Source organism: Pundamilia nyererei, unplaced genomic scaffold (genome assembly GCF_000239375.1).
Source record: "Pundamilia nyererei isolate P.nyererei 1_Seehausen unplaced genomic scaffold, PunNye1.0 scaffold00070, whole genome shotgun sequence".
NCBI lineage: Eukaryota > Metazoa > Chordata > Actinopteri > Cichliformes > Cichlidae > Pundamilia > Pundamilia nyererei.
The window spans coordinates 2,791,053-2,818,255 of NW_005187471.1; the positions used below are offsets into that span (position 1 = coordinate 2,791,053).

General features: G+C 39.5%; 2 protein-coding genes across 3 annotated transcripts; both read right to left on the reverse strand.

Moving 5' to 3' along the window:
• Nucleotides 1-264: 264 nt before the first annotated feature.
• Nucleotides 265-13,653, reverse strand: capn3a (calpain 3a, (p94)). Its single transcript, XM_013911712.1, has 22 exons — nt 13,402-13,653; nt 12,748-12,817; nt 12,151-12,219; nt 11,914-12,032; nt 9,173-9,306; nt 8,643-8,811; nt 8,257-8,340; nt 7,985-8,079; nt 7,793-7,870; nt 7,549-7,709; nt 6,987-7,156; nt 6,806-6,817; nt 6,422-6,630; nt 4,769-4,805; nt 4,426-4,503; nt 4,203-4,260; nt 3,775-3,848; nt 3,399-3,467; nt 3,211-3,286; nt 2,554-2,670; nt 1,089-1,147; nt 265-983 (listed from the first exon to the last, which is right to left on the reverse strand). Exons 1-22 carry the CDS (start codon nt 13,651-13,653, stop codon nt 957-959), a joined length of 2,217 nt encoding a protein of 738 aa, XP_013767166.1. The 3' UTR covers nt 265-956.
• A 686-nt stretch (nt 13,654-14,339) lies between these two features.
• ganc (glucosidase, alpha; neutral C) lies at nt 14,340-26,597 on the reverse strand. 2 transcript variants are annotated; one of them, XM_005736750.1, is made up of 25 exons: nt 26,409-26,597; nt 25,981-26,043; nt 25,582-25,684; nt 25,307-25,434; nt 24,909-25,085; nt 24,799-24,802; nt 24,636-24,705; nt 24,368-24,464; nt 24,074-24,257; nt 23,837-23,981; nt 23,504-23,739; nt 23,291-23,417; nt 22,950-23,029; nt 22,521-22,664; nt 22,190-22,286; nt 21,981-22,082; nt 21,535-21,709; nt 20,223-20,291; nt 19,968-20,032; nt 19,792-19,868; nt 19,640-19,714; nt 19,431-19,544; nt 17,887-17,999; nt 17,642-17,745; nt 14,340-15,473 (listed from the first exon to the last, which is right to left on the reverse strand). In XM_005736750.1, exons 1-25 carry the CDS (start codon nt 26,435-26,437, stop codon nt 15,367-15,369), a joined length of 2,685 nt encoding a protein of 894 aa, XP_005736807.1. In that variant the 5' UTR covers nt 26,438-26,597; the 3' UTR covers nt 14,340-15,366. The 2 variants fall into 2 exon arrangements, with proteins under 2 accessions (XP_005736807.1, XP_005736808.1); XM_005736751.1 differs by lacking the exon at nt 26,409-26,597 and adding an exon at nt 26,293-26,300.
• Nucleotides 26,598-27,203: the final 606 nt, after the last annotated feature.

Below are 27,203 nucleotides of genomic sequence, written 5' to 3' on the forward strand. Positions count from 1 at the left end.
CAGTACACTCATTAGACCAAAGCCTTAAGAGGAAAATCACAAAAAAAAAACAAAGCTGCAGTTCAACCCATTAGCCTTAGTCTTTAAAATCCAATTTGGAAGAAAGAAAAAACCCACTGCTTCTCAGTTTTCTTCTTGTTTTTCATCCATCCACAAATAGCACTGGAGAACTGGACAGTTTTTCAGCTGAGATAAACACAAGAAGCCTGAGTTTTTCACCAGAAAACAATATATACAATATGTTTTTTACTGATGGGTGGGATTATATGTGATTGAGTCCAGGCCGATCGATCAGGTGGATTCATTGCTTACAAAAAAAATCAGCAAATAAAACAAAAACTTAATGAGGAAACAGTGATATTTTCAATCCTTGTTAGGCCCTACTTGTACAGATTCTTAGTTAATAACAGGTTCGAGAGTAAATCACAGTTTTTATTCACTGTCCACCAGAGAGCCCAGTTCACTGGAATGAATACAGGAAGAAAGGCCTTGCTGCTCAGTTTGATAAAAGGAGAAGAAAACACAGGGAGGCTGAAGGAGGAGATGTTAGCTGGGGATATGAATGGTACAGAGGTGGGTTTGCTGGGTGAGGCTCTGTGAGGTATTATGACAGAATAAAAGAGGTCGTATGTGTTTGCTGCCTGAGATGGTACAAATGTTAATGGTAAGTATGTATTAAAAAAAAAAAAATCAGAACAGAGCTTATGACTGAGACTGATATTTTGATGAGAGAAAGAGGTGGGAGGACAAAGGCAGAGAAGGAAATGCAAAAGGCCTGAGACCTGCTGAGAAAAATGGAAAGATCAAATGAAAGGACATTTTGGAGTAGAAGGAGCAGAGCTGGAGGTGAGGTGCATGAAGGCTAACGGTAGTCAGGCACACTGAGTTTTGAGGTAAAGGCTGGCAGGTCTGGTCCTCGCATGGAGTGGAGCTCACCTGGGAGATGGTTGGGCTTTCTAGGCGTACATGGTCAGCTGGAGCCACTAAAGATGGACACAAGGAAGAGGTTCATTGGATTACAGAGCTACCAGTGCTGACCTTTTAAATAAATATATCTACATCTGTGTTTTATAATCCAAGATTCGTACCTCCAGGACACTGAGTCTGATGGTACCATCTCCATCCTTATCAAAGGCCTGGAACGCCCCTGAGAAGAGAAACATCACAATGCAGCTGCAGTTCAACACGAGTGTGGTTCATCTCATATAAGGGGCAAAAGAAATGAAACTACACTTGGTTTTAAACACAAAGAAATGACAAAAACAATGTTTGGAGGAACAAATGCCATTTTTACTAATCCAGTGGGCCTGTCAGTCATGTCAGAAGAAAAGTTTGGATACAAATGATAAAGTACATAGAAACACCACAGTCTAATCTGATTAAACTGACTATACTGCAGGGACTCTTCTTATAGCCTCCTATGCATTCTAGAGAACATAGAGTACACTCATGTCAGTACCTCGCTTCAGTTTTTAGATGATTTTTTTTTACATTCTTACATATTTAGTAAGAGTTTTAATGGCAAATGAAGCAAATTTATGCAAAAAGCTTTTATTTAGGGCAAAAAGGTCCTGGTTTCAAATCCAGTCTGAGGCCTTTCTGTGTGGAGCTTCCTCCTACAGCCCCAAAACATGCATGGAGTTGGGTTAAATGGTGATTCTAAATTGCTCGTAGGTGTGAATGTGAGCATGAATGGCTGTCTGTCTCTATGTGTATTACCCTGCAACAGACTGGCAACCTATTCAGTTTACTCCACCACTTGCCCGATGACAGCTAGGATAGCCTCCAGCCCCAAACCCTGATTTGAGTAAGTGGAAGAAAATGGATGGATGGAGTCAGTATTTACAGTGTTGAGGTACTTCTTCATTACTTCTGCAGTTTTCTGTGGGTTACTGGATATCATCTTCTGGGACATAATGATTGATGGTGATCCATTCCTGCCTTTCTGCACTCCAACGTGATCACAATTTGTGGGCTTTTTAAGAACTATCCCAAAAAAGCCCTAAAAATCCACCCTTAAAAAGCAGGTTAAAGACCACAGCCCCACTAGTTGTGATCAGCTTGGGAGCACTAATAAAGCAGGAATGGATTGCCATCAATGAGGATTTGGTCCATAACCTGATATCCAGAGAACTGCAGATATAAAGAGGAACGCTTTGCATAAATTTGATTTATTTGCCATTATAAAATGCTTATGATTGTTCTTCACTCTAACTTAGAAACATGTAAAAAAAACAATAGTTTGAATAAAAACTGAAGAAGCAAACTTTTGGCCATGACTGTTAACTTTCCTTTAAGGTGAGGTACCGTAAGCAGACCCACTATCTTTCAATTACATCTCATTATTTAACTTTTAAGTTTTTGTATGGTTCAGCCTATGAATCAACATTTTCCCAAAATTCAACCTGAATTATTTGGCATCCTTGGAAACTTTCAAATGCATACACTTAGGCACAAGAAGGGAAATGTGCTTTTTTGTTGTTGTTTGGTGTAGAGGTTATTCAGTCTCTCAAATGTCAGAAAAACACATATCACTCCATCTCACTGACTTACTGAACATGGCTTCGAGCCGGACCAGACAGCTGATGAAGCTGTCGAAGTCGATGTTCATGCTCTCGTTGGCGTAGCGCATGGTGATGATGTCGTAGAGCTGGTTGTTGAGACGGAAGCCTGAGCGGGACATGAGACACATGACTGTACAGCGACAACAACATTTAGAGGATGAGTTGAAGCTGTAATTTCACATATGTCATATAATATACCTCATTTCTTTATATTTGGAGTGGAAAATGGGAAATAGGTGCAGGTACACAGAAATAGATGATATAAGGAAAAAGCCGTTTGTACAATTCTAAGGAGCTTGAAAGTCAGTATCTGGTATGACTTTTTCTCCCTGTGTCCTTTCCTTAAAATAGCTTCTTGACAGCTCCCCTTCTACTGAGATCATCCCTTGACTTGGGTGCATTTTTATGCTTGAATGATTCATAGGTCAATGTTAAGTGGCTAAACAAACAAACAAATCATTCCTCTGAAAATGGTACGGTATAAGGACTGGACTAAAAATAAATAAAAAAGCTGCAGATGTCCAAAGAAAATCTCAGAAAGCCTGAAGAACTATTTTGCTCAAGACCGCTTTAAAAATTACAAGCCAGAAACGAGATGTGGTTCAAGACTTTTGCACAGTACTGTATTTGTATTTTATGCTATTACCTGCATCATTGACAGCATTCCTCATCTCATAACTGTTGATACCGGACTGGTCGGTGTTATAGTGTTTAAAAATTCCCTGAAAGAAATCGGGTATGATCGGTATGTATCACAATAAGCTGAGCAGAAGCTTAATGGAGAACGATTCTAGAATTTCTGATATAATAATAAACTGAAAACTCTTTTCTCACCTGCCACTGTTTGATCTTATTCCACAGGTGTCTGAACTCCTGAAGGTTGAGTCTACCGGTCCCATCCATCTGAGGAGACATAGTTAAGACTAAAATGGTGTACCGTGTCAGTCGTACTGTCGCATTTGAGTGGTGCAACAAGGTTTTTCTCAGTTAGGTAAATTGAGCCAAATGAAATAGGGAAAAAATCATAAACTTGCCAAAGTAAACACACAGACTGCTTAAAACCACACAAAGTTAGAGGTTAAAAGCAACTGTCACTGTTTTGTGACTGAAATGAGGCCTAAGCCCCATGAGCATCCATCACAGACCCTGCCTGGGTCTCGGCAGGTTGTGCCTCCTACAGACAACACAGCCAGCCCGATGCACTCGATACAAAGGATACGTCCATCAGAGCAATCATGCTCCTGCAGCTCTCCAGGCTGAAACCCTCCGTCTTCAGGTCCTTGTCTGGGAACGTAAAGAGTGAAAACACTTAGAGGACGACAGTTAAAGACAGCATGCTGCTATTGGCCTTTCCTGAAGTTTTTGCTGAAGTTTCCCAGCAATAAAGCTGCAGCTTTCAGTTAAATTCCTGTGTGTGAGTCCTGCATTTGGGTCCTACATCCTGCCTGCCACACAGCAAACTATGACAGCTGTGTTCAATTCCCTTAGTTACCTGCATGTGTATAAACAGCCCCAAATTAGATAAAAGGTTGAGAAAATTAGTGGCTGATGGATCAAGCAGGGAATTGCCTGCTGTGGACTGATGTGTGCATGTGTCCTGTAAGTTTTATAATGACGGAAAGTTCAGACTGGACTTACGCTTGGTGATCACTCTGTTGAGAACGTTTCTCAGTTCGTTGGCTGTTATTTCCATATCCTGTGAAAACAAGAAGAGCAGAGGGGGACACCAATAAAGAAGAGACAGGAGATTAATTTCCAAAGTACAGCAATCGCCTAATGTTTTCTGCTAATGAAAAACACAAAATGTTCTGTTTTGGGGGTTTTAAATTTAAAGCCATTCTCCTCGTCTTTCTGTACTGACCTCGCCGCCTATCTCCTGAAAAATAGTCCGGAACTGCTGGTCCTCCTCGCTCTCTTCCCCCGCTGAAGCTGGTGCTGGCTGAGGCGTCATTGAGCCACAAAGCATAAGAAGGAAAAACTCTGAAGATGATCCTTTCCAAGTTATTTGTTCTTTACATTACAAACTGGTTATATCCACAATTGCAGAACAAAATAAGATAAACTAAAGCAGCTGAAGCTTTTTGCTGCTTATTTCTGTAACTTGCCAAAGTAACCAGACACTTAGATATACTTGGAAGAAATATTGAGGCAATCCCTGTGCTGCAGTAGCTCTACACACTCTGGAAAACTAAGAGGACACTTACCACTGGATGGTCAGCCTCGATCCTGTTCTCTATCTCCCTGAGTGAAGACGAATAAACAGCAGTCACCACGGTGACACCATCATCTCATCTGGACTATAAGCCTCTGCTTTTTTTCCCCTTTTCTTACTGCATTCATCAAATTTATTCTCATCAAATTTTGCATGAATTATGTTGATGTGCTGAATCTGTAAGTCATCTGACAGATTTATTATAAATTATAGGCTTATAGTCCCCAAAGTCACATTGCACTAAAATATGAAAATGATTGCATAAAACGCTTAATGGAGCAAATGGAGCTGTTAGTTTTGTATCACCTGCTGCTTCCTCCAGTCAAGTTTTGTTCTTCCCGATTGTTCTTATTTTGGGCAAACTTGATTGTCACCAGAGCTTTCCATTTTTAATTAGTTTAGGTAATTTGTGACATGCATAGTTAATAGTGTCATAGTATACTGTGATCTAAAGCCATGTTAGGTAATTCAAAGCCCATCCATCGCACACCCTGAGTCACACCCAAGTCCGGGTCCATCAGAGTTCAGGCCGGCTCTGCGTGCTGTCTGGTCCTCTGGGCAGCAGTGGGATGGTTGGGAGGTGCAGATGTTTGTTGAGGCTTGAGTATGCAGTACTAAATATTTAGAAAGTTTACCAGATCATCCCCAAATCTGAAGATGCTTGTCCTAAAAAAGATTCCATAACAGCTTCGAACTCGGGCCGATTTCTTCTGATTCTACAAATCAAATCGCCGTTAAAATAGTTTGTTCTTGGTGGTTTGTGTCCCACCCACCAAGCAGAAAATCCCACCCTCATTAACAGACACAGAGACCCGCACACACAGGGTAGAGAAATCCCTCATAAACTCCAAGTCTAATTAAACTGCACATACAGTTGGGCTGGGTATTGTTGTCATTTTATCTATTAGTTTGTTTTAGGGTTTGTAAGACTTTGCAAATGTGTAAATGTCAAACGATTGCAGATAAATGTAATGACTCCTGGGCTCGGTGGAAGGAAGATTTGACACTATATAAATAAAACTGAACTGAACTGAGACTGACTGTCTTTATAGTACAGGACTCAGAGCTAAAATGCATTGATCTAAATACAGGCACTGCAATATAATATATTTAATAATTTCTGTATACCTCTTTGTTTACCCTAACCTTTATTATATAACAGATTCTAATCTTAGAATCTGAATTACTGCTGTTCTGTCAGACACAAGGTGTTTTTGGCATTATTTAACACAGAATGATAAACGTCCTCCTTTTTTTTTCACATTTACTCGCAGGTTAGATTTAGGTACTGAAAACATTTGGATATTTTGAGGAAAAGATACGTCTGGAAAAAAATATACCTCATTACGTTAACCCTGCAAAATGAAAACTGAAGCTTTTCATTTTGCCATGAAGATCAAACCCTACCCTCATTATTTAAGAGTGCTTTGACTTTATCTTTAACACCGGTAATAGGAATAAGTTGATAAATAACTATCTTAGCAAACAGCCAATGCGCTGTATTCCAATACCCAGCCCTACTAAGAAATATAAGATCAGAACATATCCAACTACAATTCTGCACCATACTAGAAGGAAAACTACTTATATAACCATTCCCACCTCATGGCATCCTAGGCCACCCTGATCACCCTCTCCCACTCACTCTGAGGTGTTCTTCTTTTCAGAGAAGACTCGCAGGATGAACTCTCCCTCCTGATGTGGCTCATATGTGGAGGGTACTATGACGTACTCGCCAGGGCTCAGGCGGAAACGTTGGGTCACCTCACGCAAGTTGATGTAGGATTTACAGCGCGCCTTGGAGGAGTTGAATAGGAAAAAATCCTTCTGCATGTGCTGCTTGTTTCCATGCATCTGGTTTGGGGTAGTCACAATGTAAAGAGCAGAAAATGCAAAATAGTACTGAAGAATTTCCTCAGAGTTAAAGTTGGTGATGAAAAAAGAAACTGGAAGAATGGCTATGAAAATATAAAGCGTGGGGTGGAATTAACTCGCAAACTGCTGAGAATCCCTTTCACGCCTTCCTTACCTCCTTTGGCACCTGTCGAGAGAAAATAGCAACATCAGTAACAACATTAATTTTAACTGCGGCAGAATCAAATTGACGTATCTTTGTCTGTAAAAAAAAGGACAGCTGTGAAAGTAAATTAGCAACAGAGGCTGGAAAATGGAAAAGTCTTGGGACAATGATTAAAAACTGAAGTGGACACCTCGTAAATGGCGAATCCGATGGTGAAGAGGTTGGCTCCCATCTTGCGCTCTTTCCGTCTGTTCTTCTGCATCAGCGCCACCACAAAGGTGCAGGCCACCTCGTTGTCCTCAGGGTCATCATCCTCCTCCAGCAGGCGAAGGCGGTACTGAGGATTGGTCCAGAAAGTGTCTGCAAGAGAGTTGGTTACTGTTCTCTTACTCTCCTATCTATCATATCATATTCACCATTTAAAAAGAGGACAGTCAGGTTCTTTATGCATTATATTTTGGGAATGAAAAATGCCTAAACTGGAAATTGCGGATCCAAATTATGCACTGGGGAAGCCCCAGGATTCCCTTGAGAGATTATATGTCTCGGGAATGATCTGGGAATGATGGGTGGGTGATGAATTCTGGGGTTCTCTGCTTAGACTGCTGATAAGTAGTAGAAAATTAATGGGTGGAAGGTGCATTATTCTTCAGCCAATGTAAAGCTTTTTCACATGTTTGGTGTATGAGTGAAAGACCACTCTGTTCTTCTCTGGTGAGAAAGCATTAACAAACATCTCTACAGTACATTACCAGGATAGTTCCTGCATCCTCCAGCGGAGCAGCCTCTCACCCAACGCCCCTCATTCACAGAAACCGTCCACTTGTGGATCTTATCATCCTCCAACGCATCAGGGGTGAGATTACAGATCTCAATCTTGGTGTAGTTCTTCTTAAAGTCCTCAAATGACATCCTGTACAGGAATTCAAGAGACCAGGAAAGAGTATGGATTCAGACAAATGTAGCAAAATAGTAAAAACTGTAGATGTCACTTACCAGAATTCTCCATCTTCTGCACTTTGATGTTGAAGCTTCTCCTTTTCAACCTTAGAAAGTGTGGCCCACTCCTTGGAGCTGTTGAGGAAATATATTAGATATAGTGAAACAGTCTAAAGAGGGATTCAACTAAAATACTGAGTTTTTTTGTTAAAGTAGGGTTAAAAATTGTAAAAGTTAAAAATTCCTTACTTGTCACTCCAGGGACCATTCCATTCAACCTGACCCCACGGGTTCCTGAGACGCACCAGACGAACTTTAGACTCCTTGTGCTGAGACGGTCGGCACTGTGGTATTTCAGAGAGACTCTCGGGTTTAATATGAACTCACATTAATCCATCACCTTCCTGTTTTGTTCGTATTAATGCAGCATTCGTGGCTTCAAAGTGTACAGCCGTACACTCCATTTCAATTTTTTGCTGAGCGGCTGGTGTAATCTCACTGGACAAAACACACTACTTTACCTCTTCCACTGCTGTCACAGAGTAGGCATGTCCCTTCACAAGTCCCGTCACCGTACGTGTCTCAAAGCGGGCAGGAACCAGGGACTGCAGATTAAAAAACAGGTAATGGAAGTTTGATGGGGATAAAATGAAATAAATATGCAAACACCAGCACGACTGTGCATAATGACAATTCTGAATGAGGAGCCTAATAGCAGCTGAAAAGCTTGCTTTGATTTTCAAGACACCTGGTGGCTGAAGTTAACATACTGTAGGCTTTAATCAACTTCATCTTCATCAAATCTGAGCACAGCGAGGTGGTTCGACTGCTTTAGTGTAAATTTATCAAGAATAAAACATCAACACTAATACTAGAGAAGAGGTGTGGAGAGACAACAGTGTCTCACATCGATGGAGCAGCCCATGAGCGACCCTCTCTCCAGAGCTTTCTTCATGATCTTGTAGAGTTCTTTGGGAGCCTCCTTCATCTCATAGAACTCAGTGACTCCACCAGTGAAGTCCTCCATGGCCTCGGTGGTGTTTCCACCCTTCAGAGCCTCATAAGAACCATGAAGCCTGGATCATAGAGAGAGTTTTTGTCCATTTAGGCATTAACTTATCAGCGCAACAATAAAGCCTTTAAATTGACTTTAGGAAGTTAATTTTGTATAAGGATGTCTAATAACGTGAGCAATTCCCACAACCATGCATGAATCATAATGTTTAGAGCTATTTGTTATATTTTGTAACTTTGTAATACTTAATATTAGTAAAAATTCAATTTAGTTCAGTTAGTTACTGTTCTTACGGTCTTGGAGCAACTGTGACCATTTAATTTTTTCTGGGATTGTGATGATTCTGATTAAACAGTTGAATAAAACTACCAAAATGCACCATTTTGCTCTGCTTTCCCCCACTCGAGCATAAAGACACTCACTTGGCATAAGCCTTCTCCAGCAGGGCGCTCCAGAACTCATTCCTCTCAGCGGACTTAGTGAAGACCAGCTGGTTGTTGAAAGTTGGGATGCGGTCATCGATGATGACATCCACCCAGTCACCGTAACGCCAGAACTGATGAGCAGAAGGACATCACGAAGGAGAAACAATCCACAGAATCACGTGTTTAAATAAACGGCAGGACAATGATATATTTAAAGTGTTGCCAGGAACTTTTTAAGTTGTGCGATTATTTTCTTTTTTAATCAACTCATCTTTAAATCTAAAATATGTCACAAATTAATGGAAAACATGTAACATTGTATAACATTGATAACATCGTATAGTCAGCAGCAGTGAAGTCTTAAAATTTCAAAATCTCCAATCATCAAACTCTCATACAGTGGCTTGCAAAAGTATTCGGCCCCCTTGAACCTTCCAACATTTTGTCACATTACAGCCTCAAACATGAATCAATTTTATAGGAATTCCACGTGACAGACCAATACAAAGTGGTGTACACGTGAGAAGTGGAACGAAAATCATACATGATTCCAAACATTTTTTACAAATCAATAACTGCAAAGTGGGGTGTGCGTAATTATTCAGCGCCCTTTGGGCTGAGTGCAGTCAGTTGCCCATAGACATTGCCTGATGAGTGCTAATGACTAAATAGAGTGCACCTGTGTGTAATCTAATGTCAGTACAAATACAGCTGCTCTGTGACGGCCTCAGAGGTTGTCTAAGAGAATATTGAGAGCAACAACACCATGAAGTCCAAAGAACACAGCAGACAGGTCAGGGATAAAGTTATTGAGACATTTAAAACAGGCTTTGGCTACAAAAAGATTTCCCAAGCCTTGAACATCCCACGGAGCACTGTTCAAATGATTATTCAGAAATGGAAGGAGTATGGCACAACTGTAAACCTACCAAGACAAGGCCATCCACCTAAACTCACAGGCCGAACAAGGAGAGCGCTCATCAAAAATGCAGCCAAGAGGCCCATGGTGACTCTGGACGAGCTGCAGAGATCTACAGCTCAGGTGGGGGAATCTGTCCATAGGACAACTATTAGTCGTGCACTGCACAAAGTTGGCCTTTATGGAAGAGTGGCAAGAAGAAAGCCATTGTTAGCAGAAAACCATAAGAAGTCCCGTTTGCAGTTTGCTACAAGCCATGTGGGGGACACAGCAAACATGTGGAAGAAGGTGCTCTGGTCAGATGAGACCAAAATGGAACTTTTGCCAAAATGCAAAACGCTATGTGTGGTGGAAAACTAACACTGCACATCACTCTGAACACACCATCCCCACTGTCAAATATGGTGGTGGCAGCATCATGCTCTGGGGGTGCTTCTCTTCAGCAGGGACAGGGAAGCTGGTCAGAGTTGATGGGAAGATGGATTGAGCTAAATACAGGGCAATCTTGGAAGAAAACCTCTTGGAGTCTGCAAAAGACTTGAGACTGGGGCGGAGGTTCACCTTCCAGCAGGACAACAACCCTAAACATAAAGTCAGGGCAACAATGGAACGGTTTAAAACAAACATATCCATGTGTTAGAATGGCCCAGTCAAAGTCCAGATCTAAATCCAATCAGTCAAAGTCCAGATCTAAATCTAATCAGTCAAAGTCCAGATCTAAATCCAATCGAGAATCTGTGGCAAGATCTGAAAACTGCTGTTCACAAACGCTGTCCATCTAATCTGACTGAGCTGGAGCTGCTTTGCAAAGAAGAATGGGCAAAGATTTCAGTCTGTAGATGTGCAAAGCTGGTAGAGACAGACCCTAAAAGACTGGCAGCTGGAATTGCAGCAAAAAGTGGTTCTACAAAGTATTGACTCAGGGGACTGAATAATTACGCACACCCCACTTTGCAGTTATTTATTTGTAAAAAAAATGTTTGGAATCATGTATGACTTTCGTTCCACTTCTCACGTGTACACCACTTTGTATTGGTCTTTCATGTGGAATTCCAATAAAATTGATTCATGTTTGTGGCTGTAATGTGACAAAACGTTGGATGGTTCAAGGGGGCCGAATACTTTTGCAAGCCACTGTATGTGAGACACTAGAATGAAAGCTTGAAAATGCCTAAACGAATAACAATGCCTCATTATTTGCTTCATTAATCTTGATTTTACAAAGATGTATTGACAAAAGCCAAAATAAACTGGGGCACTGTGGAGAACGTGAATAAAAAAGAATGGGAAATCTGAAGTTTTTAAAAATATATGCACATTTTTTTAAGTTGATGTCAACACATTAGAGTCTTGCATCACCTTGGTGGACTTTGTTTGACTTCATAACTGCATCCACAGAAGATAAACTGTGATCACTGGTGCTGATTTTGCAGTGATTTTCACGCGGATGCAAGGATTTCTCTAAATATCATTATGTACTGTAGAGAATAGAATCAAGTATTTCAGTTTAGTTTGGATAAATATTGTTCTTAATTAATATATTATTAATTCTCTTGATCGGCTCTCAAATATTTTGCTCATTATTTTTGGCTGTGGTTCACATCTAATGCATGAATGGATGCAGGAATGAATGAATGTTGTGCATCAGTCATGCTAGAGCCTGCACACTTTTCTTTAATGTGAGGTTTTATACAAACTGTAAAGCACTTTGGGTGTTTTAAAAAGAGCTACACAAATATAGTTATTGTTATTATTAATAAAAATTTCAACCAAGTATATTGTGTGAATAATTTCAGGGTTGCAGGCGGGTGGCTCTGACCTGGAAGTGGAAGATTCCACCATAACCTTCTGAAAAGCTTTGGTCCGGGGGCACCACACGGTACAGAAGCTTCTCATTCAGGGTGAGACAGGCAATAGCAGCCAGCAACCAGCAGTCACCTGGACACAAAAAATTACTTGTAATTATGTCTTTGGAAGCAGTTATTCCACTCTTAAATTTGATTTTAAAATCTTCTCCAGTGCAGTGAAAATTGTGAGAAAAAACCCCTCAGCCTACATAAAGAATATGAAGTGAAATTTTGGAAATCAGATGAAACACAGACAGGAAATTCTCTCCTGAACATTTCTTGTATTCCAGGAGTGAAAGATCGCTGCCGAGTGCTGATCTCGTGTTTTTTTGTTTGTTTTTTACCAGGTGTGTAGCAGGGTGTTAGCTGCAAAGGGCTGTGAACAATGTAAGTTTTTCAATGGTTAACAGTGTCTACCAGGACTTTTGTCCCATTTGGACCCCTTTATTTGCTGTCTGAACAAAACAACAATGAGAAATGCTGCTTCCTGGATTCCCTTCCAAAAGCGTAAGCACAATATGGGGAGGCCACTGCAGGCTGACAGGCCGTGCTGAGGGGATCGCTGGGATATTTTGCCACCCTGTTAATAAAGACTGTCACTGCAGACTGTGTTGGATCTGCTCTTGCCCCAATCCTGTCAAAAGTCAGAAGCTGTCGAGTGAAGTTTGCTAAAAAGAAATTGAAATCAAGTCCCTCCCCTTTTGAATGTTATTAAAATGCTATTTTCACATAATAGAAATCACCTGGTATTGCCTGATGTTGTGATCTAATTGTGGGCCTAAAATTCCAGAGGAAGCATAATTTACCTAGATCTCCCTGGCAGATATCTGTCCTACTGGCTCCTCCAACGATGAACTGAGGATTTTCACAGATTTCCTGCAGAAAATAAACACAAATACTTCAGTTAAACATGGAACAAGAACTAGCCTTATAGCAGTTATGTATGTCTCTGAGTCATAAGGGTGTAGTATTCTTCACATGTACCAATCTTATTAGAGAAATTAGAGTAAAAAACATGAAACAGACTTAATCCCTCCTAGTTTGTTTGGGAATGCAGTCAATTCATTCTATTTTTCCTGCAAAAAGGGAGTTTTTCCTTCCCACTGTCGCCAAGTGCTTGTGATTGTTGGGGTCTCTCTATTATTGTTGAGTCTTTAACTTACATTATAAAGAGCCTTGAGGCGACTGTTGTTGTGATTTGATGCTATATCAAGAAAACTGAGCTCAGCTTTGAAGAAGCTGAACTGGTGTGGAGTATTTCATCCCATCTGCATCTCTAGGTAAATTTCCACAGCAGCAAACACTTCTCACCATAAAAGAATTCCTTTTTCAGGCCGGAAAAATACAGTTTCTCTTTGATGCTTTCATTTGCTGTGTACCAAAAATAACATCCCACCTCCCATGTGTCCATCCCCACTTCAAAGTGCCTCTCCATGTGCCAACAGAGTCCCCCCTCCTACCTTGGGTCTCTTCCAGGCGATGTTCTTGACCTTGTTGGACTTGTGTCCGAGCTCCTTGAAGCCCAAAGACTCCACAGTGGCTGGAAAAGTTTCATCCTCAAACAGGGTCTTCCTCTGAAGGAACTCCTGTCTGAGGGTGTTATAGTCCTGGCCGTTGAAGCGCAAGGGCTTGTTCAGAGATCCTTCCCCGTCTCTCCTCTCTCGTTCCCGGATCAACCGGTCGCAAAAAAAGCCAGATGGCGTATAAGGCATCTTGTCTCAGGCGTTTTTTTGGAAAAAAAAAAACTGGCTTTTGCCACTTGTACTAAAGTCTTACAAGCCAAAAGGCCTGGCATAAATCCAAACAGCTAATATGTGATTGGCTCTCTCTTGGTGTGACGTCCCCCCCTTTCTTCTTCACAGAGTAGATGCAAACGCTTGGTGTGAAAGAGATGTTCACTTCACATGCATTCACCTTTGCATTACCATTCACACACACACACATATGCACAGAAACTCGCATATCACGTAAATGTCCATTTGATGCGTCCCCATTGGCCAAAGTGAACAATGATTTTTCCCCAGCAGTGGCGCTCCGATGCCATCATTGTTGGGTGACACAAAGGCCAGCGAGCCGCGACAGAGGGCATGTAAAGAGTGGTCCGTAGATGCCCTGCCTCAGCAGAAGGCATTCAATCCATTTAAACCTATTCTCAATGGAGATCAGCATTGAGCAGTCTCAGCATAACTGGAGCAGGCTAACGCTATGGACAGCCATCCATTTCGTTAAACAGAATAAATAATAAACAGAGCACCACATGCAACAAATTATCATAGTAATTTGGTGGAGATCCAGCAACAATAAAAGAGTTAGAAACATCAACATCCGAAGCTGCACATCGCTATTTATTCAGTCAAGCTTTAGAATTAAAAATAACTTGTAATTCATAATTGTTTAAAAACATTCAATAAAAATAAAAGATTGCATTTTTTTTAAAATATTTGTCCTCTCAGACCAGGATTCAGTCAGCAAAGCTACAGGGACAAGGCAGTGTCAAGATAAAGTACAGTACTCAAAGAAAACCATGTGCCAACATGTAATCATAGGAAAGTAGCATGAATGAAGTTAAATACAGAAATAGTTTTAGATAGTCACCTAACGTCAGGGTTCTTCTGACATCCTGACTGTTCGGGAAATGTTTTTCCCCGTTACTGTTTTGTTGCTGGCAAATCTTTTGGATTTGGGGGCTAAGAGGATTCGGGACTAAACACTGATGTTTATATATATCCATGATCGCCACTGATTCTTCTATTGTGGTTCAGCTAAATTAAGGAGATAAGGCACTTAGGCTGTAGTTGATAAGAATTAACCTCTAAAGAAATGGTGTATAAACTACACATTGTAACAAGAATTTAAAAATGTACATACGATGATTAAAAAATAACTATATTCTTCTTCTTAGAAAAGCATCTATTCAGTGGATATCTCCAATATTTCCAAGTATTTAATTTTTTAATTTATAATTATTTTTATTTCTAATTGCATTTGAACCACCGAAAACAGGAGACTGTTTATACAAATGGCTGTGATTCTTTAGTAGTTAATGCAATCTATGTAAATAACTGCACAAATTTCAGTAGAGCATACACTTTGAGTCCATATTTATCACATGACCACAATTTCAATAGGTTATGGTACACAGAAAAAAACTGGATTTATCTCAGTGTCCAAAGATTTATGGATATTATTTTATAAAGTGATTAAAATTTTGTGAAGATTTTGTTTAGAGCACAGAAATGAGCATAAGATCTGAATGCCATCAGTGTCCACACCATCAAACAATTATCAATTTATTTTTCAATCAAATGTATTCAGACTAGTTCTGTAGTTGACCGTTATTGAAGTGGGTAATTTAACTGGATCTTTTCTTGATAGGATGAAGAAATCCAGATGAAGAAACTCAATCACTGACATGTCCACAATCATCATATCTGTATTTCCCAATCCATCGCCACTCTGAGGTTTACACTGTTCACAGTCAGCTTGCAGCAGGTTTCCATGTACTGAAATGCAGCTGAAATGTCCTTAGCACCTGGTGATAAAGGGAAAACGGTGATGCTTTACCTTTTTAGAGTTTTTTTAAATCGATACACAGATTAGGGAACAAATTCCTCAGATTCCAAATGTTTCTATTACAGCTTTCTTTTCTCCTTTGGAGTAATTAAAGCATACACTCAAACCATCTTTATGGCATGGATTCAACAAGGTTCCTGTGCAATCTGTTACCTATGTAAACTCATTTATATTCCCCGTGTGCTGCCCGGGTTTGTTTTTACTTTTTGGTGAAGTCTGATCAGCTTTAAAGTTTGCCTTTTGTTAAATTATTCAGTCAATGTTGTTCCTCTAACCCTTATACCCCTGTAACCATCACAGATGCTGTCGTCTGAACTGTGCATTTGATAACACAACACATGGGTCTACTCCTCTGTCATGCCGAGGATACAACTCATTAGACAGGACAGTTTTCCCATTTGCCACAATCCATTTTAGATGAGCTTGGAGACAGAAATTGAAGCAACATTACTAAATATTTAATGTCTTTTTTTCTTTACATGGAAGAAATGTAGCTACTATTTCTGGATGTAGTGAAAGAAAATTGGTGAAACCACTAGCAATAGCAATAGCAACTGGGTTATTTGTCTTTGGACTTGACCAATAGATTATCTGAGTATTTTATTGCTATTATTGATTTCACCCTTTCTCACCTATTTGCAATTGTACCTTTAAAAACATACGATTTCTAAGTGTTTGTCCAATCTGGTACCTTTTTATGTACTGTTTTTACCCAATCACAGGATGAGATTTGTGGGGGAAAAACAGAAGACAAACGTAACATTACAACCAGTTTAACATGCCAAAATTAACTCCACTGTGCTATTTAACCTCCATGTTTAATGTGAAATTATGTCAAAATGCAACAGCTCAAAATGCTGCTAGTTTTAAAAAATAGATACATATTTTGCTCCAGATTGTTAGATTCCTGTTATAGTTTGTTTTACTGACAGACAGCATCACCTCGCTCTCTTTTACGCACCTCTGCAAATCTCAGGGAAGGAAGTGACCCTGTCCCATAGATCTGATCCTGATATTAGCAGCAGATTTTTGGAGTTTAAAAGTTATTAATTTTGTGAAAATGACCCCCACTGTCATGTGTTTTACAGCATCATGGGTCGCAAGTTCTAACTTGTGAATTATTCAGGGAGTTACAGTCAGGTTAGGACTGATGTTTTTCAACAATTGCACAATCAGCTCTAAAGACAAAAACCCGTCCACATAAGATTTATTTAGAGACAAATTTACAGGGAGGATATTGAACTACAGGATGTCACAGACATCAAAAAGGTGATATAAGAAGGTTTAAATCTCAATTCTGTTATTTATTATTTAATTGTTTTCATAAGGAAACGCTGGGGCATGTTGACTTGTCTATGTCACATTTGCTGTTGTGGAACCAGGATTGCTGAAAGTGAATTTCCAATTTTATTGTTTGTGTCGTAGACTGATTTCAAGACGCAGGGGGGATACTTTTTCCTTCCCACCAGGGAGAGGGAGAGACATGTAGAGTATATTGCTGACCTTTCATCAGTTAATCTAATTAGTTAATGAGTGTTTTTATACTTGCATGAAACAACGTTTTTGTCTTTTGTTGTCCTGCATCTCAACTTTTTGAAACATCAAATATAAAATGAGCAAATGTTGTTTTATCAACTGAAATACTTTAATAATTTAAAAGTGCATTTGCTTTCTTTTTGCTTCTTTGGTTGTTTTTCTAGAATAACCTGGTTTCATTTACTAAAATAATGTGTGTGTGTACCACAGGGAATAAACCTGCAGAACATACATGCAGAGGAATATATGAAACTAAACAGACAACAGGAAGGCAGTAGGAAAGGTCGGGTACTAAATATCGTTTTACTGTTTACAGGCCACAACTTACTTCAGTGGCAATAAAATCCAATTGCATTCAAGGACAATAAAATGCATTCTTAAATTATTTACTGAAGTTAAAAACACACATTCCTACACAGATATATCTCAAAAGCCAACCAGAATAACATGACACACAGTAACTGCATGTGTTATTTGACAGTGGTTGTTTAGGAGGCTTGTTCTCTGGAGTCATGCTGGTATAAGTGGGTGTTTCTTTTATTGTGAATGTCAGTTATCCATAAACCTTACATCAATGCCAGATCTCCTTACCTGATGCATGCACAATCACTGCGGACGGTTTGCTCTTGACCCCCAGGATGGTGACCGACTGTATGACTGTATTACAGTCAAACGTTCCTTCTTCACTGGCAGGACTGAGACAAGCAGCACCAAAAACAGTAAATCATATTGTCACGAGTTATTCTTCTTAAAAATATTTAACATGACAAACAGTCTCTCTTTTTCACACGTGGCATAAAACTGGAGCCCATCTTGGAAGTGTGAATGTGACTCACCGGCAGAGCAGACGGCCTGACAGCATGCTGAACCTGCGCAGACAGAAGGCCTTTCTGTCACGGTATCTGAACGAGTGGCCGTCATCCAGGTACAACTCACCATCAGCAGTGCCCTGTGGAGAGAGGAGACTGCAGTTAGGGCTTCACTAATTAAAAGATGCAAATGTCACAATTTGCATAAAAAGCTCCCAGTAGTTGTAGCTTAAAGATTTGGCATAATAAAAACTCAATTTTAATAAGTATTAGTTTACCTTCAAATCTTTGAGCAGGGACTGAAATAAACCTGTATACAGACAGCTTCTACCTTAATTAGCATTATTGAATACAAAGAGTTTAGACATGTGCAATTTCTTTCCAAAAGGCTGAAATTATATCAGTGAAATGAGCCAAAGGCAACAAGTTGATACATTACACACAGTCCTGTTCCGAATTTGGTTAATTACATAAAATAATGCATTTAAATAAATCCTTATTAGCCTGCATCTAATTAATTGACTGATATGCACCATGGCACAAGTCTCTGATGAAACACATTGCATAATATTATGAATATGACGTAAACACAGACAGTTTAGCAAACGTGTACATCAGTGAACTAAGAAAATCTTGATTTACATAGACAGTAATTATGAACAAATACATGATCATTATTGATGAAAATGAGTGAATTTGAATAATTGTTCTGTTATTAGTATAACTATGTGAGACTGTAAAATCATGTTTTTAAAATTAAGTTAAATATAAATAGATAACAATGACCGGGAGAACTGAATGAAATAAGTTTAAAAATATATATATTTACAATTTATAAAAATAAAAAAACATTTTAATAAGTAAGTATATTATTTTATTTCCATTCTCTTTTACTCAGGTAACTGTAACTGTAGGTTTTGAATCATGACTGAAAGATATTTATGAATTTCTCACTGAAATAAATAGAACACACTGATTGATTATCTGTTTTTCTAGTAGTCATGATGTATAATCCGTTGTAGGTTGTTATGGAAAATTTTGATCAACCACATGGTAAGTGGTATGACTTGTTTCTGCCAATGAAAAAAAACTTTTTTTTGCAAACCATAAGTCAAAATTTTTATTGTCTCACATTTTTGACTTGTTAACTTAACTGTATATTCCAAGTGGTTAAGTTGAAATTTTGAGACAATGACCCCAAATTTTGACTTACGTTTGGCAAAAATGTTTTTTTTTAACAGCAGAAACAAGCTTTTATAAAAATTTGGACAAGTACTTGTATAGAGCTTGTGGTCCATAAATGTTTGGCACCCTCTGGTGGAATTGTTTCTATACTAGCATCTGGACCCCAAAGTAAAACCTCAGGAAAAAAACTCAATACATCTGTAACCACTGCAACTGAAACATACTGGAATCAGTATTAGAAAAAAAGGGACAACAAAAAGGCCGTAGATTAAATCTTTGTGTGAAATTCAGAGAGCGAAATTCAGGCTCATGGAAAAAAAAATTGTTTTATCAGTATGGAAATACGATCCCATCGGTGTAGGATTCCAGTATCCTGCACAAGTTACCTGAGAGTTTAAAGCCACAGTAACAGAGAGGGGGAGCTGCCGAAGCTCAGCAGTGCAGGAGCAACTTCCTACTGATCTGCAAACTACCGAGCCACCGCGCTGGAATACTGGAACCTGAGCAGAGGAAACATCAGAGTCAACTGACAGATAGATAACAGATCATCTGACTTTAAAAAAATAACACACGTAAAATTGTCGTCTAAACTTACCGTGTCCAGGGTGACAGGAAGACTTAGAGTCCTGCCTCCTTTGTATACCAGTGCAGAATGGATGTCATACCAAATCTAAAACAGACAAAAATGTGAATAACATCCACAATCAAGTGTAACATGACGATATTAAAATATATATAACACAGTACCTCGTCAGATCCAGGAAGTAAGACTTTGATTTCTTGGATGCCTGGTTCAGTTACAGGACAGGCCAGCAGTGCTCCTCCTACATGAAAATGAAGGAAAGTTTAACTAAGAAAAAATGAAAGTGCAATAATTCCAGGGTACACAGAGAAATCATGCAAAGATGAAAAGTTTTTATCACCAAGCATGTAATGGCTGTCCACACTGAAGGTGCTCTCTTCTTCTGGGAACTCCACCCACAGAGGTCTGTATAGTTTTAAATTGAATTAGAGGCCACATCCAAGTTAAACTAGCTTTAAAATGAGAGCCTTATAAAGTGAACATCAATAGCATGATGTTCCCCTGATCTCGTCTCCACAGATGTAATAATGACTTAAGTTAACAGAGGTGTAGTTGCAGCTGCTATATTTGAACAGTATATAGCACCAGGACTAACCTGAGTGGAGGCAACGCAGACGTGTGAGCCTGGTGAAACAGTGTGTACCAATAGGGCAGCAGACTGTACCTGAGAACAGACAAAATGGACTCTGGATTATGAGATAGTCAGACAATAAGCGTTTCACCAAAAGCAGGAGAAACTAATGAAACATGTATATTTGTATCTTGTCCCTCATGTTGACATTTACTTTAAAGCTACGGTATATACACTATCACCACTAGAGGTCAGTAGGTTGCAGACCGAAGTCAACTCTCAATTCAAATGCATACATTGCATTTAAATTGCATCCTAGCTACGGTGGCTGCTGTAGGACAAACATGTTTTAGTCAACCAAGAGACATCAAAAACATTCAATTTAGAGTGTACCCCATAATGGCTGTGGCCAGCTGGTATGTCTCTTGTATTCTTTGTATAAAAAACATTGTTGTACACACTATATTTCAATGTATTTGAATAATATCAACACTTGGCAATACATTAGAAAAGAAAAGAAATATGTGTCAGTAGTCAGGTTGTCAGTCCACTCTTTACCTCAGCTGTCAATGCCGGATGAGAAGCAACCATCTTTATTTACTCGGTAGGAGGCTGTAAAACTTTGTGAAACAGCTTCAATACGAGTTAACAAGTCAGAACATCTCACATCTGTCCGATAACAGCGATACTGAGGTGAGTTGTCAAGGATATCCTGAACTGTTAGCCACTGTTAGCTGCTGTTAGCTGGCATTAGTAAAACTGTCTTTGAACTGGATCTAACATTGTTTTCGATTCACCGAATGTCACATCCCAACAATGTTTTTCACAACCCTAAAGCAGTGGTCCCCAACCTTTTTCGCGCCATGGACTGGTTGAGTGTAAGACAATATTTTCACGGACCAGCCTTTAAGGTGTCGTGGATAAATACAACAAAATAAAATGATACGACCAAGACAAAAACTGTGGTATTTTGTAAATATAATAATAAACTCGAATTCACTGTGTAATTGTGTAACTTTATTAGCAGCGTCCTCCTGAAATGCACTGACAATATTGAGAGTAACATCCTTCTCTCTGCCCCTTAATGCTCTCTGGTCACTATGGTGACGAGTAAATAGTTCTTTCAAAATAAGACACAACTACAACATGGGAAAAGACACAGGGAAACCGAGTTAACGATAAAAACCCAGAGAATCACAAATTTCACACCCGAGCCTCAACTCTCACGGACCGGTACCAGTCCATGGGCCAGGGGTTGGGGACCGCTGCTCTAAAGGTTATGTTCAATCTATACATGGTGTTCAAGTAACCGACACTGACACCTCTCTAATAGTACCTTTGTTGGATTACAGTGCGGATTGCTGCAGTCACCTCGTCCCCAAAAAGCCAGGGTTCCCGACGGTTTGTCACATTTGCAGAGTGACCGCGGAAAAATGGCTGCAGGGCAGCCGCCTGGTACCAGCGCACCAGCAACTCTGGCTCTGGATCCTGGATGAACCCACCAACATCAGCTGAAACACCAAAAACAACAGAGACTAATGATAAAGAGCAGCACATGACAGTATGCAGTAATATATCCCATATTTACTGAATATATAAGCAACTACTCAACTAGATTTAAGTTAAAAGCTAGTAGAGTGTGTACTTCATTAATATCTCTGCACCAACAAAAGAAAATTACACGTTGGCTGAAAAAGAAGCATTAACGTCTCTGTCTGACTAGTCAATAATAATTCTGTTTAGTGTTTAAATAATTTAATCCATAAACAATAGTGTCCTCACCTCCACAAAACGCTATGCCTGCCAGACTCAGGGACAACACCATTGGAACTGAGATCTTCAGATACTCCCAGTTGGCAACATTATCACCAGTCCACACTGCTCCTGTATCCCAAACAAAGCCAATTACAACAAATGGCACAGTTAAGCATGGATATGCGGAAATATGGAGAGGATGGAAGCATTTTCATTTTCCCATTTAAATAGCTTACCAAGTCTCTGTGACCCTGCAAAGAAAGAGCGCGAGAGGACGAACGGTCTCTCTAAGCCACCCGAACGAGTGATTAGACCCTCCACTGTCGCCATGTGCTGTTAAATAAAAATATTTTTTTAAATTATTTTGTTTTTATTATACAGAATGGGCCTGGAGGCTTTACTCTTTAAAAACTGTCTTCACAACTTAACTACTCTGGATGTTGATAGATACTTTTAGAGTTACTTGAAGGACAAAATAAAATTTTTCCATCAAGAGAAGAAAAACAGATTTTTTTTGTGCTTAAAGTAACAAAACACATCAGGCCTTCCCTTTAAGAGATTGCTTACCTGGTAAAAACCATACAGGTTGTGTAAATCTCTGTGTTCCCAGTCCCCACAATGCACTGCATCCTTCGGCATCGTCAGCTCTGGGCCGCTGAACACAGATGGTTCGTTCATATCGTTCCACACAAACAACGAAGGTGTCGATCCCTGTATCATAAATAAACACCATCACTACCGTGTCTTGAGCAGACAATCTCAGTATTAGGTGGATAAAAAACAAATAATATGAGATGAAATCTTTGTCAAGGACTAAAGCATTAAATTATTTAAGATGCTTTTAAAATGTTTCATTTTATTTCACGGGTACCACAACATAAGGAGAGAACACAGCTTAATTATTCTTCAGCCTTTTGCTGCTCTGCTCTGGTCCTGAGTAGCTTTGCATTATGCATCATTTCTGTTTAAACATGGCTGATCCCTTCTGAGCCTTACTTTGTATTTATCCAAGCCGAAGCATCTGGAGTACCATGCTCGAGTAGCTGAACTGCTGAAATCAAGGTAGGAGGATTCACCTGTAAGGGAAGTTAACATAACTCCATTTACAAAGAAGATGCATATAACAACATCACGCATACACATCAAGTACATACAGTGTCTATTAAAGTGGACCTTGATGCTCATTTATTTTTGGACAGTAGAGTATCTCTGCATGATCCACAGTATAGAAAAATCTTATTTATCCTATTCTGGACCTTGGTGCAGCTAACATGTTAACACAAGTCCAGCATATGTCACATTTGTTAGCATTAAACAGTAGATTTTTTTCCCATTACCTGGCCAGCATGAGCCCTTAAAGATCTGTCCCTCTCTGTCCTTGACAAAATGCCCTCTGTCTCTGGCCTCACAGTAGAGGGACCAAGAAGGATCAACCTTAATGTGTGGATCACTTATAATGACCAGCTGAAGAGATATAACAGTAAACATCTTAACGTATCAAAGTAAAACAATTTCTCTAGATGATGCATGTTTTGCACTGTAAAACTGACCTTCCTGTTTTTCTTCTCCAGGTGCTGCTGCAGCTTGGCTGGTTCAGGGAAATGAACAGGATCCCAGGTAAAGTACCGCTTCCCATCTGTGTGCTCAATGTCCAGCCAGATGACATCGTAAGGAATACTGTGGCGATCAAATCCAGCATCCACAGACTTCACGTCAGCTTCATCAATGTAGTTCCAGCGGCACTGGTGGTACCCGAGGGCAAACAGAGGGGGCAGGGCTTGATATCCTGACACAGGGAGGACAGACAAGTAAAGTTTGAGTCTTTGAGAGCTTAATTTTATTTTTTATTTTTGGGTACCATAATTTCAGAGCCACATTCTCACCTGTCAGCTGAGCATACTGGGCGAAAAGTTGCTGTGGACTGGGCCCAAGCAAAACCATGCAGTCAATCATACCACTTTCTGACAGCCAGTGGACATCGGTCTGAGGATCAGCCCGCCTCCGTTTAACTGGAGGGGTTTCATCATCCTGTGTGAGACAGAAGGTTACTGAGCAGTAGAAAAGTGTCTTTTTGCTTCATGGTCACTGTAAAATACAGACAGAACAGAAACAAAGGTCACCTGATGGTCAGAGGGGGAGTACTGAATGTTTATAAAAGTCTCAGATGCATTCAGCCAAAATACACCCAGAGTCCTGTCTGGCTTGTGGGCCACCATCAATGGCACAGATCCATACAGTCCGAGACGACTGTACAGTGGATAGGCAAAAACATCCAAGTTGTACAGCCGGTAAGGCTCACCATCTCTATGAAATGATACACATTTTTTAAAAATTGTCAACTCTCTCTCCTGCCTGCAGGATGCACAGATAAATTACACTCTTACAAATGAAGACACAAACACCATCGCGTGTACCTCGTGTCTCTGAGCTGCAAGTTGTCTGCGTGTTGGGGTAGACCATACACATGCCTGAACCCATGAAGACAGAGGTCTGCTCCAATGCTGCTGGGACCTGAAGGTGCACAACACGTGTCTCTCAGTATAAAGTTTAGAGTACACTCTGTTCCTTGATTATTAAGCTCCGTAAATGTACACTTGCCTGTAATTTATGATCATAAAAATGTGAACACAGTACACCAAACTGAGATAGTTGCTGGTAAGATATTCAAGTAGAGACACAAACCATTAGCCTTGATATCCACAAACTGCTTGAATGTCTCCTTCCATAATGAACTTTTCCGCTCGTCTTGAAGCTGAAATAAAAGCAACAAAGAACAATGGCATTCACAGACCTGATTAAGCTTCAAAATTAAGCTGCAGTTTCAGATGTGCTTCTATTTTCTTACCTCGCTACCGTGACATGTAGCCGCGCAGAAGAATACAAAAAGAAAAGAAATGCAGTCAGCTATATGATATAAACAAATTCTTCTGCACATCTATTTCTTGCAAATCTCACCTGGGTCGATGCTGCAGTCTCTCGAACCACAGTTTGTCCTTAGAGTTGAATGTGACCATCACTTCCTGCTCACACAGGATCTCCAGTCGGAAAGGAGAATGCCACACACGGAGCTGATAACGTCCGAAAGACCAAGAAAACGTGACTGAGTCCTTAGTCTGTTTCTCCACTCTTAATCTACCAAAGGATGAGGGGTAAAGGTCAACTAATTTCCAGTTGCAGCAATCCTACAAGTTAAACCTAGATCTATAAACTTGTCTTTTATTGATATGAACAATTAATAATTTCTGTCACAACCGCAGAAGTTCTTAGGCTGTCAGAAATACTAAAGGGGACTGGATTTTAAAGAAGTGCTGGTGTAAAATGACATCATAATATAAAAATTATACATCGCTTACTGTTCACATTGTGGTTCCCCAGATAACACATCTGGAACTCGATAGCGTGCCTTAATAGGCTGGAATTCATCTATTGTTATCCTTACAATGCCGTGTTTGGACGGGGACAAAGAAAGAAGCAGCCTGGTCTGTGGAAAGAGTAAGCTTATAAAAAAAACCCTCCTCTTTAATTATCATTCACAATTTTGGGCATAATCAAAGGTCAAAACATTGATCTGTTCAGTCTAAATGATGTTTAAACTTGATTAAAGAAACTTTTTAAAAGTAACACTAACCTGCGAGTCTCCTTCCAGCAATTCAAAACATGCCCCCTTCTCTGTGAGCACCATGGTGTCCAAAAGAGCCTGATGCTGCATGTTTGGACCCTGGATCTGCCGCCTTAAAAGCAAGCGAAAATAAAAGTAAGTGATGAGATTAAAATACTTTTCAATTTTAGAGAGGTTTTAGAGTTAGAACAGATTATTACGCTTACTTAGAAAATTCATCTCTTTGTATTTGAGCCACACTCCAAATTCATTCTAGTAAGCTACCTTTTAAAAACAGTTTAAACATTTCTGTTTATTCAATAAATTCAATTGTTTATATCAATTAAGTTATTATTAATCTCCAGCTCTCTTTCACAAGTCCAACAAAACACAATAAAATCACTTTAACTCTGAGGATGTCCAACACACCTATAAAAAGCAACATCACCGCTCTTCTTGAACTTGCCTTCCCCCTCAACATTAGGGATAACACTATAAGAGAAGCAAAAATAAAGTGAAATACACACACTTATACATGTAGACCAAGGTGTTCAAGACAATTGGGGCATGGAAAGCACCAAGTATCAAAAATGGTGGTTAAACTGTAACCTGACTGTGCACACACATATAAAAGTCAAAAACTTCCCATCATTCAAATATTGCCAAGCACCTTTCAGTGACCTAAATAACAGCTGCCATGTATTTGATAATAACTACACAGTAACTACATGATTGTCCTACTTTATGTTGCTTTCTTCATATAGGTTCATTGTGAAATGTCAAAGGTCAACATAAGAGGGTGGTCTTTGCAACAGAGCGGCTGGAAAGAGCATGTTTATATACCCATATGTCTGTACCTAGCAAGGGTTTGGCTCACTTCCGCCATTTAACGCAGAGATAAGACAAAACCTTCGGTCCTTCACAGTCGGGGTGGTCTCCGTGTTTGAGCACAGCTACATTTGTTTTCTGTTTAAACCAGGAAGAGCTTCCTGACAGTTTCAAATCGGGAAACAACACGTAGAGAAAAATCTGCCTCAAGATACCGCTACGTACGTCAACCTTCATTTCCGGTTTGGATTTCCAAAATAAACCCCCCACTGAAGCGAACAGTTCTCTCTTCCTGGAGTTATTTACAATGTTTTGTACAATTTCTGTGGTATCATAGTTATATTTTTAAAAAAATATATATAATTGAATTAGTTTTGGGAGTTTCATTCATTTGTGTTTTTAAATGAGAAGACTGTGATCACATTTTAATAGTATCCTGAATGGTAACTGTAAAATACCACATCACCTAAATTTGGCTTTTCATCTACATTTACAAGTTAAATCAAAACTATTATAAAATTTTTTTCTTTTTAAGTAAAGGAAAAAGTTAATTGAAGGTAAACAAGATCTGTAGTCATTTTAACTAATTGTAATTGTATAATTATTCATACTTTTCGACATATTTTTAATTTCTGTAGCTTTCTTACAGTATATTTTTCTATTATGTGTATGTAATGTGTAAATTGCAAATATTTTTTGTGCATTGTGGATGTGAAACTCTATGTGCACATGAGTGTCATGCTCTGCATTGGAACGTTGCATTGTCCTGTCAAAATAATCAATATTTTTACAAAACCTTTTGTTTGCGTTGTAGATAGTTTATA

Excerpts from the sequence above, each read along its gene's own strand:
- capn3a (XM_013911712.1), bottom strand. The coding sequence starts at position 13,653 with ATGCCTTATACGCCATCTGGCTTTTTTTGCGACCGGTTGATCCGGGAA. Across the intron at positions 4,806-6,421 it reads GAAAAGAAGAACACCTCAGA|GGAGATAGAGAACAGGATCG; the intron begins GTGAGTGGGAGA and ends GTCTTCACTCAG. Across the intron at positions 4,261-4,425 it reads TTCAGGAGATAGGCGGCGAG|GATATGGAAATAACAGCCAA; the intron begins GTCAGTACAGAA and ends TTGTTTTCACAG.
- ganc (XM_005736750.1), bottom strand. The coding sequence starts at position 26,437 with ATGGCGGAAGTGAGCCAAACCCTTGCTAG. Across the intron at positions 26,044-26,408 it reads GTGAGCCAAACCCTTGCTAG|TGTTATCCCTAATGTTGAGG; the intron begins GTACAGACATAT and ends CTTCTCTTATAG. Across the intron at positions 20,292-21,534 it reads CGCACTGTAATCCAACAAAG|GTACAGTCTGCTGCCCTATT; the intron begins GTACTATTAGAG and ends GTCTGTTCTCAG.